At 41.3% G+C, this 17,653-nt stretch overlaps 1 protein-coding gene across 1 annotated transcript in view; it reads right to left on the bottom strand.

Moving 5' to 3' along the window:
- Positions 1-17,653, bottom strand: part of LOC125437505 (prosaposin-like) — a 63,278-nt gene that overhangs the window by 24,878 nt on the left and 20,747 nt on the right. Inside the window, exon 2 of the mRNA XM_048505080.1 lies at positions 912-1,042. Within this exon, the coding sequence (XP_048361037.1) occupies positions 912-1,042 (131 nt within the window). The remainder of the gene's footprint in view (positions 1-911; positions 1,043-17,653) is intronic.

Raw genomic sequence — 17,653 nt, 5'->3', positions numbered from 1 at the left:
ACATCTCCATGTTGGGATAAGATCTACTGTTGAATTTACCAATCTCACGCTGCCAAAGGCATAGAGGCCCTGTCAGAAGGGGCACTCCTACAGCCAGTGTTTTCCCCTTCTCCAGGAAGGCATGCATAATTACTCTTTCAGAAACATCCCACATTTCCTTTAATGACTACCCTAGGAGCCACGCCTCTTTGCCTTGGGAGTTCTCTCACACCCTAGTTACGTGGGGAAAGATTGTGGTTAAATTTTAAGATTAAACTCTTGAAAATTAAACAGAACATTCTGCTCCCTGGTTAGGGCTCATGAGTGAACCCCAGAGATTTTACTCAGTCCAGGGATGGGGCCCAATTGCTTTGTGTAAGACTAAGAGCAGAACTTAATGTTTGAGTGGGTCTATGAATCAGGGTCCAATACCAAGCAGCTTCAAGCACAGCAAGTCATGACCATGGTCAAAGGCATGTCCCAAATTCTCATGAGTGTAATCAAGAGTTTAGGAAGTCCTACTGGGACTATGTAGCTTTTCACATTATGTTTAAGCATCCCAAAAAAAACAAGGAGGAAAGGACCATTGGCTTCTAAAGATGGGGGCATCCAGTAGAGATAGGGTTGCCTACAGTCTGGTGTAAGTTTGTCCCTTTAATAGAGGCTTAATGAGATGTTATTTACCAGCTGATGGTATTTACTTCCCTGCCCAGAAAAGCTTCAGTTGGCCAAAGGCACACATAAAGCTGCTATTAAAGGGTCAGGATATTTATTCTCCAGGCTGCTGTCAACCCTAGGTGGAGAAGGTGAGAGGCAGCAAAGGAAGCCAGGTGGAAGCCAGGTGCTCTGGTCTCCAAAGGCACCTCCCCTCTTGAAAAATAGCCACAGCTTATGAAGATGGTCAGCAAGGCATCCCTGGACAGTACACTCACCTCAGGGACAGTATTCATCATATGTTGACAGTGATCCAAGGTCCCACATTTCAATGCTGTTGGGAAATCCTGACACCATGTTTCTGGACCTTCTAAGCACTCTTTCTCCCAAGACAAAGGACTTGCAGTAGCTGTTGGAAAAGGAAAGTCAAACTTAAGTTGTACAGTGGAAACGTATTTTTGGCCCATTGTGAAAGAAAGTGGTGCTTCCCTTTATGAAATCTATTTCTACCTTATTAAGCTGATGGACACGGTGTTAGGTTTAGAACGGGGGAGGGGGCGCAGGCTCAGAGTCTAGCACCAGCAGGGATTCTTAAAATTAGCTTCTGGACAAGGACCTTAACTCAAGTTGTCCATTAGTCAAATGGAAATGACATTGCCATTTGAATGCATGACACTGCCATATAGTGTTATATGTGAACAAACATGAAAACAAACAAGCCTTCCGGGGGAGGGCAATATATAAATGAAATATATGATAAGATACGATGATAAAGATTGGAAACACAGAATTGCTACGAATTGTTAAATATGTTTAAATATACTCATGGTAGTACTGCAAAGTATTGTCAAGTCACAGCCAAATTATTGTGACCCTGTAGGATTTTCAAGGAAAGCGATGTTCACAGGTGGATTTCTATTGCCTGCCTCTGCGTGGGCTGAGACAGTTCTGAGACAACCTTACGTGACTCAAAGTCACCTGTCTTCATGTGAATCAGTGCGGAATTGAACCTTGTTTTCCAGATTAGAGGCTGCTGTTTTTAACCACTACACCACACGGGCGCTCAGTATCTCATACAACAATTTTAAAACTTGCACACTGCTAGCAATAGTTTCGGCTTTAGATAAGAAGCAGGCTAATTAAGCATCCGTTAAGAGAACAAAATCATATTATTGTGAATAATTTAAAAAGCATTTTTGAAAATAAGTAACATTAAAATAAATAATAAATACCACATTTGTTCCATAAATAACACCCCCAGGTTTTGTTTAAACAGTTACTGACACAAATTAGAATCTTTGGACTGAGATTTTTTAAAATTCCAGCCAGACTGCAGTAGGGAGAGAAATATTTAAGGAGAACCGGTTGGGAGAAGGGCACATGAAAGAAACAGCAAAGACTTGTTCTGCCACCATGGTGCAATAAACATCAACCCGTAGCACACACAATAAGCCATGAGCGCCAGCATTCCCTACTGTTTATTTGTTTGTTAGTTGTATAGGCCTCCCTTCCCCAAATGTGGTCAGGGCAACTTACTACAGGCACCATTACATTGTCCCATTGTACAACATGATATTTATGTGCACCCACATGCATATCCACACAGAGAGGTAGCCATTTTATTGAAGCCAAGAAGAGATAGAACTAGTCAATGTCTGGATGGGAGAAAGCCTGGAAATCTTATACATGATCAAACTCCACGGAAGGTAAGATTTTTTGAACTATCATAGGAAGATTATGTCATCTCCCGTATCTTCAGAGGAGGAATCCATCACCTAGGATTTCAGTTTTAATGGAGGAGAGGTTATTGAAGAATACAGCAGAGCAGAAGCTTCTGCAGTGGAAAATAATGGTGAGGTTGAGCTCTAGCAGTGATTTTTGTTAAAAAATATGATAGGACAAGCACCATATCTTTATTTTTATCAGTAAAAGGCTGGAAGATGTGGAATGATGGACAGAGTGATGGAATCCAGCCAAGAAGCCTGTAGCTTAATACAATAAAAAGACAGGTATTCTGGCTGCCTTGACCTGAATGGGCGAAGCTAATCTGACATAGGCGTTTTCCCACTTATCTTTTGCTGCGCGCAAGTAGCGCGGGGTCCCCTGCACCTCCCCACTACAGGGGCGGCGACAACGCAGCTGCCCCGACTCCCTCAGCGCGCATCATTCCAGGCGCTCATTGCAATGGTGCCTTTTGATGACCCCGTGCAGAGCGCGTGGTCGTGGGGAAGCCAGGGCGCGCGCCTGGAATGATGCGCGCTGAGAGAAGCACGCAGCAAAGCGGAGGGGAGGTAAGTGGGAAAACGCCCATAATCAGATCTCACATGAGGGCAGAGGTGAAGCCCCCTCTTCACATGTGCAGTTCTGATGCAAACTGGGCACTGTACATGTGGAGAGCCCACAACTCACACTGAACTGCTTTAGTTGACCAGACAAAAAATTTCCCTTGCTTGACTAATACCTTTAATTGCCCTTTGATCTGCAGAAATCAGCAACTACAGCATTTTCTGGCATTTCCTGCTAATGCCTGCTGGTGAAACTGCTATGAAAGGTGCAGGAATAAAGCTAGTAAAACCACGGCAACTGTATTGTTAAAGCCTTATTACTTAAGGAATAATTTAATACATAACTGAACACTATGAAAATAGTCAACATAACAACAGAAGAAGATTCATGTACATGAAGATTAATGTATCAGAATCACGATCGTGTCAAATATGGCTAACTCCTGTGGCAAATTCAAGTAATTAGCCCCTTCCTATCCATGACTGGGGCATTATTATACTTCCAGTCTGATCCTAGCCCTTTTGCCTTTGATGTAATCTCCATTCTTCTCAATGGACTTATTTTTAAATAGCTATGTTTAGCACGGCACCCTCTTCCAAGGCAGGAAAACAGACCTGTATCACTTGCTGGAGCGTACAGATCAAAGTGAAGTTAAAGCATGGCAACAGGGGAAAGCAACTATACCTTGAGTCAGGCTTCCCGATTGCTGGCAATGAGGCAGCCTTCAAATTTACTCCTTTGGTTCATGTTGATCTTTTTTTAAGGGAAAAGTCTATTATCCCTCAGCATTCTTTTAATGGGCAGAAATCACTAACTGAAACTCTCCCTGACATGGAGAAACAATAGTGAAGGAAGCTCCTGCTTTTATGCCTTTGTGGGTAGTTTAAACCATGGACATTACTGGATCCTTATCTTGATCACAATGTGATGGAAAGCTTGAACTCTAGATTCTTGCAGTTCAAGTTTATGTTAAATAACCAGATGGAGGTCAAATATATATGGTCATTTAACACCTAAAATTCCATCAAACATAGGAGTTGAGCAAGACTGTGTCCTTGCTCCATGCTTATTTAACCTCTTTCTAAATGATCTAGCACCCACAATTCATTGTATCAATTGCCAAAGTAGATCAAACCAAGGTTCCATTCCTTCTTTATGTCGACAATGCCTTATTACTATCTAGTACGCAAATAGGCCTCAAACGTCTCTTCAAGACATTCGCACAATATTGCCATCAGAACCTTCTTACTATTAACTACAAAAAGACTAAAATTCTAGTATTCCCCAAGCATTGGAAACTCCATACATGGAAACTGGTTGAAAACCAGATAGAAGAAGAGAAGGAATTCAATACAAGCTCAGATGGAGCTTTCAGTTAACACAAGTTATTAAAACATCCAAACAGAAAACATCAGCAATAGCAAGAAATTTCTACACTAATGGCGGACAATATTTTTCAGCTGCCATCAAACTACTAGAGTCTCAATTACTTCCCCAAGCCCTTTATGGAGCACCATTATGGATTTGCGATCTCAAAGCTGGGATCGAAATTATTCAATCCCACTTCATTAAACGTCTTCTTGGCATTTCCAAGTGTGTTGCTTGCTTTGCCATTTGTTATGAACTCGGCCTAACATTGGTGGAGACAAAAATTTGGATGCTTACCTTTAAATTTTGCCTTCGTCTCCATTACACGGCTAAACCAAAGAGCCTTACACACCATATGCTGTCCAGACTCTTTTCAATCAACAGGGTATAAGCAAATAACAAAAAAGTTAAGAACTCCCTGAATCTCTTTGGACTCCCTAAGCAACTCAAAAGAATATTACAATAATTTGCAATAATAAAGCAAAGATTAGTTGATATGGAGAAACAGTTAATCCATTCTCAGGCAATGAGACCTTGTTCCCCATTGGCATTCGATCTTTCATCAGAACAAGGGCACCTTCCAGCATGTTTTACAAACCTCACCTCTCCACATGCATGGTGAGTTTTTATGCAAGCCAGATTTAATATTCTTCCTTTGGCCACCTATAACAGAAGACTTTCAAATATTCCTTACAGTGAATGGCTTTGTCCATGTTTGCAGGGGCACATAGAGACCATCGAGCATGTCATGCTACACTGTAACTTCTATATGTCCCAAAGAGACAAGTTCATAAAACCTCATTTGAGTGAAACCCTACAGACTTCTGATAAAGGGAAAGTCAAATACTTACTCCACGACAAGAACATCCAGATCACCACAGATGTCACCGCATTTCTAGTAAAGGCGATGAAGACCAGAAACTGTAAAGTTACTCCTGATCAATTTGATGAATAATCAAATGTAAATCATTTTAACATTTTCCCTTTCCTTACCTACACTGATCCTTGTATTAGTTTTATTTTATTTTATTTTATTTTATTTTCATTTTCATTTTAACTTTATTTATTTATATGCCAATAAACAGTGTTGAGTTGGATATATTTCGTGTAAGTTGGCAGCCTTAGTATGGCCACTTTAATTTAAGAAAGCCAATTCCACAAATTAAGCTACACCTTCTTGAGTATGTGTGTAAAAAGTGCCATCAAGTTGCAGCTGACTTGTATCAATCTAGTAGGGTTTCTCAGGAACAAGAGAAGCAGAGGTGGTTTTGCCATAGCTTTTCTCTGCATAGCAGCCCTGGCATTCCTTAGTGGACTCCCATCCAATTATTAAACAGGTCTGCCCTGCTTAGCTTCTGAGAACTGATGAAATCAGGATATCTTGGGCCCATTATCACAGAGATTCTCTGATGCGTTTTTATTTTTTGGTGTGTTTTTCCATTTCGGCCTGCAGGGGGCGCATTTTTAGAACCAAACTGCACCAAACGTGGTGGGTATCATCAGGACAGTCTCCTGATGATACCCTGAAATTTTGGTGCCGATACCCCCCAAAAATGCAAAACGTGAAAAAACACCAAAAAATAAAAACGCAGGAGCATGCCCTGCAAAATTCCTGAGCCCTGGGCAGCTGCCCACTTTGCCCAATGGACATTACACCACTGATTATCAGGGCCCTTCTCAGTTGGATTGAAGTCTTCTTTTTTGGATAACCCAGAAAGGCGATTTCACATTGTCTGCAAACACTATGTGGCCAACAGGGCATTAAAGTATTCCCCCAAAAACTACCAATAATCTTTTACCAGCTAAGTAATCACATCCTTGTTCTTTGAAAAAAAGTTGGAGTCCAGTGGTGCCTATAGGACCAACAAAGTTTTATTCTCGGTATAAGCTTTTTCAGATATTTGAAGAATTGTGCTTGAAGCAAAAGCTTATACCAAAAACAAAACTGTATCGGTCTTAAAGCTTTTACTGGACTCAAACTTTTTTCTGCTGTTTCAGATCAACATGGCTACCTACCAGAATCTATCCTTGTTTTTTGTTTGGTTGATTTGAAACTAATTAAAGTTTTTCAGCTAATGCCTTTGTAATCCCTCTTTTCCTTTGCACAGAATGTCCCTAGCTTGGAAAACCTTTGTTTTAATTCCTCGAGCTTATTTTCCTTCTTAGTTTTGTAATTAAAACCAAAGTACTCAGCTCAGTTTGATGTTGCGGAGGAATAGCTGCTTCTCATTAAGTAGATGGTTATTTAGATAGTGACCAGCATTCAAAATCAAGTTGTACCCACTAATTTCTGCTGATGGTGCCACTGATGAAAAAGTTTTCTTCCTTGGAAGCTGAAAATCATATTTAGAAGTGATCTCGGGATTCCACAACATAGAAAATTGGTCTGTTAACCCACATCGTGATGAGCAAAGGAAAGTCTCATGCATTAAAATCACTATCACATATGCTCAGAGCCATGTGTGCTAATCATGGCAACAAATGTGTGGCCCTGGTGAGGGCAGAAAGGTGGGGTATGAAATTTTGTAAATATAAATATGTAAATTAATGTTTCCTTGTGCAAGTGCAAGGCATCACTCTACGTTCAGGCAATTACCAAAAGCATCATGCTTGTGCTACATATTTTTCCAGTACAATACAGTCATACCTCAGTTTTCGTTGGTAATCTGTCCGGATTACCTCGGCGAAAACCGAAACCGACGAAAACTGAGGCTATGCCATTTGCGCAGGCGCAACTCAAACGATGTAGCAACTTACACAAATAGCATAGCAACTTACGCAAAAGTCACCGACGAAATCCGAGACGACTGATGAAAACCAAAGGCAACAAACGGCTGGATCCCATTAGCAAAAACTGAAACCAACAATTTCCGAAGGTGATGAAAACCGAGGTATGACTGTAGCACAACTGGACAAGCAGTACAACTGCACCAGCCGAAACTGGACAAGATAAGATGTGAGCCCTTTTCAGACATATGATTTTGGCACTTCCGCTGTGTTTAATAGAAGCACACACTACCCATGATCCTCCCCATATGCACAGCTGCCATTTGGTGTGAATTCTGCCCTCCAGCTGCTCTTCTTCATGCCTTAAGATTGCATGCTCCTGAGCAGCTGAGTGCAGCCTTATTTATAGCTGCATTTTTTTTATTTACAACTGCCTGATTAATAGCTCTGTATTTACATGTCTGACATGGGTTCTGATCCATCAGCCAGTACTGCTGTCATTTTCAAAGTGATTTCCTTAGTCTTCAGGGCTGCAGAGTTGGCTAGAGTCTGAGGAACACACTGCCTTGAGTTTAAATTTCATGCTATATTGTGTGCATGTGAGAACAAGCCCCTGTCCTGAACTGCAGAGCCATCGGAAACTAAAGTGTGAGAGTTCATGAGTTAAATGCTTATGAGCTGGCAGTGCTGACCTTGCAAGCTGGAGGCAGAAATTCCACAGAATGAATCATTGCCACAAACTGCTCTGAGGAGTTCTGTCTTATTGAAAAATCAAACTGGCAATAGCTGGCAGATGTTTTCCCCTGACATAAAAATACTGAACAGTCCCATGTAGAAAAGTGTGATGAATGCATTTATTTTAAAAATTATGAAGAATACTTGGTGGATATGTCTCCTCCAGCATAATTTCAAAGGAGGACACAGAGGGCAGGTTTTCTTTCCAGTCTATGCTATATTTTCACATTGTATACTATTACTAGCAGGGCACCCGTGCTTCGCTATGCATACTTCATCACAGGCTCTTTATGAATTTTGGGGTGACATTCAACATACTTCTTTACAGCCTGTTTGTGCACTTTGGGGTGACATGCAGCATATTTCCTCACAGCCTGTCTGTAGACTGATGGGTTTCGCATATTTTGCAGCAGCTTCCTGTAGTTATCTTTTTCTAATGCAATGTGTTATTGCTCTCTTTCACCTGGTGAGCTCCAAAAGACGTCATGTGGAAGCAGCCGTTGTATTTTCAGGATGCAGAAAGGAAGTGTTCTGCCACTGAATGCTGATGAGTGAGAAGGCTGTGAAGAGGTTCAGGGTAGGGTTGAAGGGCAGGGAGTTGGACTGTACCGCCCTGCAGCACATTCCTGGGGACTCATCCCGCCACTTCAGAGCACGACACCAAGCACAGGGTGATCGGAGGCCGAGAGCAATAAACTTGTCTCCACAGTAATAAATCTGATGTCCATATGCAAAACCCAACAAATGTTTAGTAGTTCAAGGTGATAGTGTGGTTTGTAATCTGTTTTGATAGTATTTGGCTATAGTGGTGTTGTTAACATGAGGGTGGGTGGAGGAGTACTTTTTCACAGCCTGTCTGTTAACTTCGGGGTGACATTCAGCATACTTTTTTGCAGCCTGTTTGTGAACTTTGGGGTGACATGCAGCATATTTCCTCACAGCCTGTCTGTGGACTGATGGGTTTGTTTTCAAATAGGTTCATGTGCATTGTGGAGGGCAGTGGTAGAGTGCAGTTGGTGAAGGACATGAGGCTGGTGGTGTTTAATTGTCACCCTTAGAATCTTCGTGCAGCATGTCTGTGGACTCAGCGGTTGGTTTGTCCTAAGAATGTTCACGCAGATGGCCAGAGATGAGCAGTTAAAACAGTAAATAGGTAACAAATTGAGTGAAAGTGAATATTTTGGGAAATCCTTTCTTAGTGAGCACCTGGAGTACGTAAGGAACAGGTGTGCCAAATTTCATGTGTGTGGCTTCGGTGGTTTTTGAGTTCTGTTGATGAGTCAGTCAATGAGTCTGTGAGTGGTATTTCGTGTTTATAGATATGGATGGTGCTTTCATACCCATATTTATACTGTGCTTTCTAGATGAAGTGCTTCCCAGATCAAAGCCCACAGGCAGAACTTCCACACAGGTAACCATCACTGAAGATGGTTCTTCCAGCACTTTGCTGACAGACATAGCTCCACCTCATATTTCGGCCAGTTCGAAATTCCTATCATGTAGAGTTGTCAACTCTCACTCTGGGTTGGGTTGCAAATTTGGGCACAGGGCTTGGGGAGAGGAGGGTTTGGGAAGGAAAAGGACCATGGCAGGGCATAATGCCAAATCCATCCTCTAAAACACCATTTTCTCCTGGGGAACTGATTTCTGTTGACTGGAGATGAGTTGTAATTCTGGGAGACCTCCAGTTCTTACCTGAAGGACGGCAACCTTACTATCAGGCTTCCCTTCTGGCTCCATAGGAATTGTGTTTTTGTGCTAGGTTGCTGAAAAGATCACTGCCCTTTCACACACACACACACACACACACAGTTCCCGAAGTTATTTTATTGAGAACTGTGAGAAACTGGGTTGAAACCATTTTAAACCTATGCTACAGTTGGAAAGTGATGAGTTCATACTGGCATGAAATTCATCCTGAGAATGAAGGACAGTAAAACAAATATAACTGCTGGGACTTTTGATATTTAACATTCCACCCTCTCATTGAAGTCTCTCATGCTTTCACACTTTCTGTGTTATCATACTGCGGTATCCCATGTTTAACATGGTACTAACGTACCAGTAGGACATCAGCTGCAGGTTCCCCATGACAACTCAAACAGTGCCACCAGGGGCATGGGGTGAGGGAGGCAGTAGCCCCTCCTCACCCTACACTGTGGTTAGGGCTGCCAAGTGAAGCTTAAAAGATCTCCTGGAATTGCCGTTGATCTCCAGACTGCAGAGATCAGTTCTCCTGGAGTAAATGGTTGCTTTTAGAGGGTGGTATCTTTTGCATTATATTCCTCCATCGCCAAATCTCCAGAAATTTCCTTACTCAGAGTTGACAACCTTAACCGTGGTCCCAACCAGAATCAAGCCCCTGCAGTATGCTTCATGTAGCCTAAGTATTAAGGAACACACACTAATATCTGGTGCACTCCCCCCCCCCTTGTGTATAACATGTGGTCAAGTCACAGCAAGGGGCTTTCAAGGTAAGTGGGAAGCAGAGGCAGTCTTCCTTGGTGGTCTCCCTTCCAAGTTCCCACCCTGCTCAGCTTCCAACATGTGTTAAGATTGGGCTATATTGTGCTGCCTTCCTTCCCACAGTAGATATAGAGGCTTACCAAAAAAGTGTCAATGAAAGCTGAATTCTGTGACCTATATAGACAACAACCTCACTTTCAGACTCCTGGAGATGCTGTTGGACTTTCTTTGGACCTGAAGATCTAACTAGGCATTGCCTACTCCCATTAAACACATCAAAAGGGGGAGACCCAACTCAAAAATTGTATCACGTACCACAAAGTTTGAGCAGAAACCATATAATAATGAATAAGGTGCAACTAAAATATAAATTTTAAAGCATAAGCATTGAATGTAGCCTTCAGAATTAAAATCACCAGATTAAGGACAGAGTACTCAATATGCAATTTATGTTGATAATCATAGTAATACACAATAATAATAATCTAAAGCAAAGGTAATATAATCTACAGTACAGTAAAGACTATGGCTGATTCCACATAGCAACAAGCTATGGGACCCATTTCTTCTGCCTCTGCCACCATTTACATGGTGGCTGCAGGGGCCAGCCAGGATTGCTGGGATCCCAGAGGCAGGAGGCAGTACGGTTCACATGGAAATGCTGTGTTTCCTTGCCAAGCCTGCAGCCGAGAATCCTCTCACCCTAGAATCCACATCCCCAATAATCCCCCCCATCCACCTGCACGGTATAGTGGCTGCCACTAATGGAGGCTGCCTGGAGAATCCACCATAATGGTAGAGGGGAGGGAGCAGGAATTGAACACTTCCTGCTTGCCGTAGTTCTCACAGACAAGCAGGAAGAGTTTGCAATCCAGATTAATGGGAAAAAAGTTACTAAATTGGCAATTTTCAATTTAACCCAGATTCTGGCCACTAAGACAGGTTACCAGTGTGTTGGAGGCAAGTTTTGTGGCCAGTGGTGGGATTCAGCAGGTTCGCACCACTTCGGTAGAACCGGTTGTTAAAATGGTGTTTGTAAACAATCAGTTGTTAAATTATTTGAATTTCTACCACTGGAACCAGTTGTTAAATTATTTGAATCCCACCACTGGAACTCCCCCCAAAACACTTTAAAAAGGGCCTCAACCTATTTTACTTGGCCCATGCAGAATCATCTTTACAGTCACAGTAAAGAGTGTTTTCAAGTGTGGATTTAATTAGCCAGACCAGGTGTTAATGGATTCATGCAAATTTTATCCCATGTGATCAGATTGTGACCTCATAAAGGTCATGAATCTTGTTCCATGATTTTTATGTTTACACCTTTAAAAAAAGTAAGATTGTAAATTATATCATCCTAATATTGGCAGTTCATTTCCTAGTAGTATTTCCACATTAACCAACAATCAGACAAAATACCAATAACAAATGTGCTTGTCTTTAAGTGCCACAAGATTATTAGCTTTTGTTCTTGTTGCAGTAGCCTAACAAGCTGTCTCTTAGGAATGTGTGGTGGTGTCTTTTCTCTATCTGCCTTTTGTAAACACATCTTAATTATCAGCTACAAGCTTTTCGCGAACCCAATGTTCTCCTGTTGATGAGCTTCCTAATGAAAGACATTTTTGATCTGGTCAACAACTTAGAAACACAGCTGCTCATGAGTCATGTGGGAAGGGTTTTTATGGGTCATCAGGACAGAATGTGACATGGGAGATGTGCTTTTGATCTCCACATTGGTGTCATATCAATAGCACGTGACAATCCCCATGCATGACCAAATTTAGAGCATGCACCTCCAATCATGGTTAGCTCCACCAATTATATTGTGCCACCTTTTTAGCTGCTGGAAGCAAGGCTGGACTCATCCAGTAGAAGGCAGAGATTGATGGATTTCCCAAATCAAACTGGAAACCATCAACCATGTGGTCATTTTAGCATTTCTATCTCTATGAGGTACTCGGCATCTACTCTGAACTTCAAACTTCTCCATCATTAAATGTGAATACTAACACAACACAGGAGCATGTTTGTGATACATCACTAACTTCAGCAGTTGCCATTCATTAACTGATCTGCTAGTATGTAATGTTAAAAACCAGTCTTGGGGGAGTCCTACCTAGACTTTGTTGGTAATGCAGGAGTGGGAGGCTTACCCTTTCCACTGAGCCATTCCCCCAGTAGATACAGTCCTCATGGTCACATTTAGCACACTATGGTCGATTCCCCACTGGCAGGTTTGACCTAGGTTCAACCTAGGTTTGACTTAGGTATTCCCCACGGCCGCTGAGTTCGACACGGTTCTGTCCCAGCTTCACCCCCTCAAACTGTCAAATTCCGACTTCATCAGGGAGGTACAACTTTTCAGCGAACCTAGGTCGAACTCAGGTCGAAGCCGGTAAAGTGGGGAATCATTGAGGAACTGTTCCCTCCGGTCAGCCAATCACAGTTCAGTGTTTTGGGCATGCTCAGAACGAAAGACTCGCAGTGGGGAAAAGTGCCCCCTTTAAAAAAAATTCCTCTTGTATATGAAGTGATGGTCATATATATAAACAGCACACGTTTACACACTGCTTTTAGCTACATAGAGCACTGATTTGTGGCTATGTTGCCGTTATGTAACATGACAGCCAATCGGGAACAAAGAGCAGAAGAGGCGCTGAGGTGATCCCGTCCTCTGAGCTCAGTTCTGGTGGGATGAACTCGGCTGCTGTGGGGAGTAACAATGGAGTCGACCTAGGTCAGTTCCTTTTCAGGGAACCGGGTCGAATCTAGTCGACTCTGCAGTGGGGAATAAACCTATGTAGGTGGAATAGTTACATTGGCATTAACTAGGGTTGCCAGCTCTGAGTTGGGAAATAGATGGAGATTTTGGTGGTGGTGGTGGAGCCTAGTGATGGCTGCATTTGGGAGGAGAAGGACCTCACCAAGGTATACAGCCCATTCTTCAAAGCAGTCATTTTCTCCGAGGGAACCAGTCTATGTCTTTTGGAAATCAATTGTGATAGCAGAAGATCTCTAGATGCCACCTTGGCAGCCCTAGCATCAGCTTATCTAACCATTCCTCCCTGGAATCAGATTTCTGGAGTGTTACACTAAAAGGCTGAAAATGGTAATTTATTGAAGTATAGCAAATATTCCATCAACATTGTATCCACAAAACAAAATTATATTCCAGTTTAGTTATCTTGGCTTTCCCCCAATGAATCTTGGGAATTGTCCCAGGAGCATGCTGAAGAAGCCACTTAACAATGTCTAGCTGACCCTCACAAAACTAAACTGTGTGAAGTTCTCCAAGGAAGCAGAACTGTTATTAAACTCGTTTAAGGTCGTGGATTCAGCAGAGTGAAGAACAGAACATTGAGGGGGAAGGTGGGAGTGCCTTTATTTAAAGTTTCTTCGACATTAAAAAAAACCCTCTGCAAATAAAAACATCAGTAAAACAGTGGTACTAGTTTTCTAATTGCAGGGAGTTTTTATATAAAGGAGATTCCTCCAACCCAAGAATCCCCAACCCCCCCCCCCCACACACACACACAATTCCATATGTCACATATCTCCTGCATTCTGAAGTAGTCCTTTATTTCTGCTTCATTGTGTGCTAGAGATCAGTTCTAACACTACTGTCATGCAGATATTTATTTCTTTTTTATTTCTTTTTATAGCCTTTCCAATATCTGCTCAAGGCTGCTTACCATCAATGAACCCTGAACCACATTTCAGACTTCTCTCTTTTGAGCTCCCTCTGAAGATATAGTTACATCCCAATTTCTTTTAGATGAGGTTTAGCAGAATGTGAGCAAGGAGGAGTTTTCCTTGAATGTACTTTGTACATTTCCACAAATTCTACTAGCCTCTACAGGGAAGTATAAAAGAAAATATATACTAATCAGGCCCCAAAAGGTTACCTTAATCATACGACTGGGCAATTTTGAAACAGAGGTTCAAACCAAGTCAAATTCTTTATTGCAGTCAAAGACCAGCACATAATAGTACAAACTGAGAAGTGTCTAAGTAATAATCTAAAGTCGTAAAACCTCAAAATTACTGACAGTTAAAATTGGATATAAGATGCTAAAAACCATCCTTCTTAAATTATTATGAACTTTAAAATGGTTCATTATCACTATCAAGGACCCTTATGTCACTCCAGACTTTAAGCACAAAGGCACAAAAATTAGCCACTTGCCTCGAAACAGGAGGATTTTCGTCTATTAATAATTTTTCTAGGCATACCTTCTCCAAACAGCCAGGGAGGTTGGCTAGTAATAGGGTGATGGTCTTGTCCCTCAATCCACTGCAATAAAGACAACAATAAAAGATGTGTCCTTTCCACCTCTCGCACTGTACCTGGGCAAAAAAAATGTTCTGGGTATGGAATCTTTTTATATCTGCCTTCAAGTACAGCCAAGAGCAGGGCTGAACATCTCGCCAAAGTAAAAGCTTGCCTAATTAGGTGGGCATCAAGTTGCAATGGGTAAAATACACCTGAATTTCACAGGAGACCTAAAACATGATAACTTAATTAAGTCTTGCTGTCACTCTACGTCTCCTATCATCAAAACAGAAATTGGAAATGAGGAAGAACTGTCCATTCACTGTTCTGAAACAGCACCTACAACAAACTGCATGCAAGAATATAATCATGGGTACTTATGCAAATCATGAGTTATTAAGTAGAAACCTGGAAACCAGGACATGGATGCCTAACAGGCACTACAGCCTTGTTATTATCATAGACAATAATTTCAGTTTTCAAAGTTTCTGTGACAAACCAGCCCATGCATTATATTCCTATCAAATCACTACTTTAATGGGTTTTTAAAACACACACACACACACACTTATTATTCTGTTCCCCCTTGGTTCTTAAAAAATACCCTTATGAAATTATTTGCAGCACTGATTCAAAGCTTCTTTGAAGATGCTATCTGTTGGGCCCAAAGCAGACATGGTTCTAAGAAATCCATCAACTGATATTCCCAGAATGGGAAGAAAACAGACATTTGCTGGTCTTCTTTCTCTTCCAAAGCTAATGACAACAGCATTAGGGACTCACTCATTTTTGATGGCCAAAATCACACAGAGGAATTGCTAGTCCCGTATTACCCTTTACGCTGGAGACCTGATCCAAACAGAACTAAGGTTAATATACAAATAGTAATATGACTTTTAATTTTTTCCCTTGTAATATTTCTTCTTCCCAAGCTTCCCACAATAAGGAAGTCAAATACAAATGTATGAAAGCCAAAAGTTGTAAAAGCCAAAAGAGTAATTACTATATGAAAACAGCACACAATCCATTCATAAAGAACCACATTTGAATCCCATTGATTTCATGTTTCAATATCTCCCATTGGAAACAACTGGAGTAACAAGTACAGGGCAGTTGATTTGATATCCTTCTTATGGCTTCTATCATTTTTGTTCTCATCAAAGTTAAGCCCTTTAATATCCTGATGGTTGCTGGAGGCTTTAGGAATGACTATGAATGGTTTGGTTTTGGTTTTGGTTTTTTGTTTTAGAGTATTATCACAGGATCCTATGAGGTAGTGCTCCAAGGCTTTTTAAAAACCTCAAATTATCTTCATTTTTATTTTAATCTCATTTAATTTAGTTCTAGACCTTTGTCTTCTGCTCCGCTTTATCAGGGTTTTTTTAATGTCTTGGTTTTTTTAAAAAAAAAATATTTTCTTTTACTTGTACCCCATCCTTTCCCATCGACGCCAGGCTTAGGGCTACTATCATAATGCAAATACAAACATAGGTACAATGTTAATCTGATATTCAGTCTAAACCATATTTGAGCTAATATCAATCCAATTTAGCATTTTGATGGCACCCTAGAATGTGTTCTAGTACCCTGCCACTTAAAGGAAAAAATATTCCCATATTCCCAACAGTGATCTCACTACTCCAATGGGATGGAGGCAAAACTAACAAGGGGTTTGGGGGGGGGGGGGGAAGGAAAGAAGGAGGGAGGAGGGAGGAAGGGGAAGGAGGAAGGGGAAACAAGGAAAAAAGGTACAGGGAAAGGAGAAAGCAGGAAAGGAGGCCAGCTAATATAGTACTGCAGAGGCAGCCAACAGCAAAAGGAGTCTCTTGCCTTGAGAACCCCAGAAGGGGCTATGTCGGCTGTGACCTGAGGGCACTCCACCTACATGCACATTTCCAGGTGAAAGCCAAGGCTTTGGATATTTAACTTTAAGAATGAAAATGAATATTGGAAATACAAATTTTGAAAAGTAGATTATTATTCTAAAAAAATACGGAGTCATCTTAAAGACCAAGAAGGCTGCTTTGTCAGTGCCAGTGACTGAAATGGCAGCCTCGGAGGGGGAGGTGTTTATAGAATAAGACATAGAGCGAGAACGAGATGATGGGAGAAAGGTATTTTTACAGACTGAGACCAATAAAACAACAATAAGAGGTATATGTGTTTTCCATTATTTCGTTGGTCCAGAAGATCTAGCCCACTATGTCTTACGGTGCCCCCTATAGAATGTTATTCGAGGTAAACATCTCAACCCAGTTTTATCTGAAATTACTGGTTCTGAAGAAGACAGGTCGCGATTTTTATTAGCTGATGTATTTCCTATGATTACCTCTAAGGCTGCTACTTTTATTTTCTTAGCAACCACTTTAAGGAGGAAGCTAGTTGCAGGCCAAAATTTTAAAGCAACATTGTAACTGTAAGCTGTGATGTTTGAATTTTACTGTTTTATATTGATATGTTGATAGAGATATCATGCCAGGGTACGTAGGGGACTGCACGGTTTATGGTATTTTATGTGATTGTGATTTCCTATGGCTTACGATAAATTACACTACAACCCCTACTAGGTTCAGAATAGGTCATCGCTTGAAAAGTGTAAAAGACATAGTCAAAATGGTTGTGTCCAATAATGGTGCCAGCTAGTGGTGATTTGACAAAGCAAAATAAATAGCATCCAGAAACACTTAAAAGGCACAGGGCCATTCTGTATTGGGTAATCACTCTTGGGTCCTTTTCAGGCCGTCTGATACCTTCAGAAAGGCACATTTCCTGTTTTGATGGCATTTCATTTTCATTTGTGCTCTGCATCATAATCTGGCACAGCTTTTTTCTTCCATTGCGTGGCCTTTTTGGTGTCATGTAGTAGACCAGTTCCTCCCCCTCCCCCACATTCTATCCTTCACTTATGCTAACTCTCTTTCCACACACACAGAATGAACTGCAGCTTCCAAAGTGAGCTCAAGTCAATGAAGGTTTATGCTCCAGTTTTGTAAATCATAAAGTTTTTATGGTGCCACAAGACCCTAGATTGACATGGTTGTAATGTATTGCTCTTCTGGAATTATATTACTTTAATCATTACAATAATAATTATTCTTCCTGAGATGAACTGCTGTGTGTGTGCAACCAGCTTATTCAGATACACAGTCAGCCAGTGTCACCATC

This window comes from Sphaerodactylus townsendi, linkage group LG08 (genome assembly GCF_021028975.2).
Source record: "Sphaerodactylus townsendi isolate TG3544 linkage group LG08, MPM_Stown_v2.3, whole genome shotgun sequence".
NCBI lineage: Eukaryota > Metazoa > Chordata > Lepidosauria > Squamata > Sphaerodactylidae > Sphaerodactylus > Sphaerodactylus townsendi.
The sequence above is the reverse complement of the archived record's forward strand: the minus strand, read 5'-3'. Positions and strand labels throughout refer to the sequence as shown.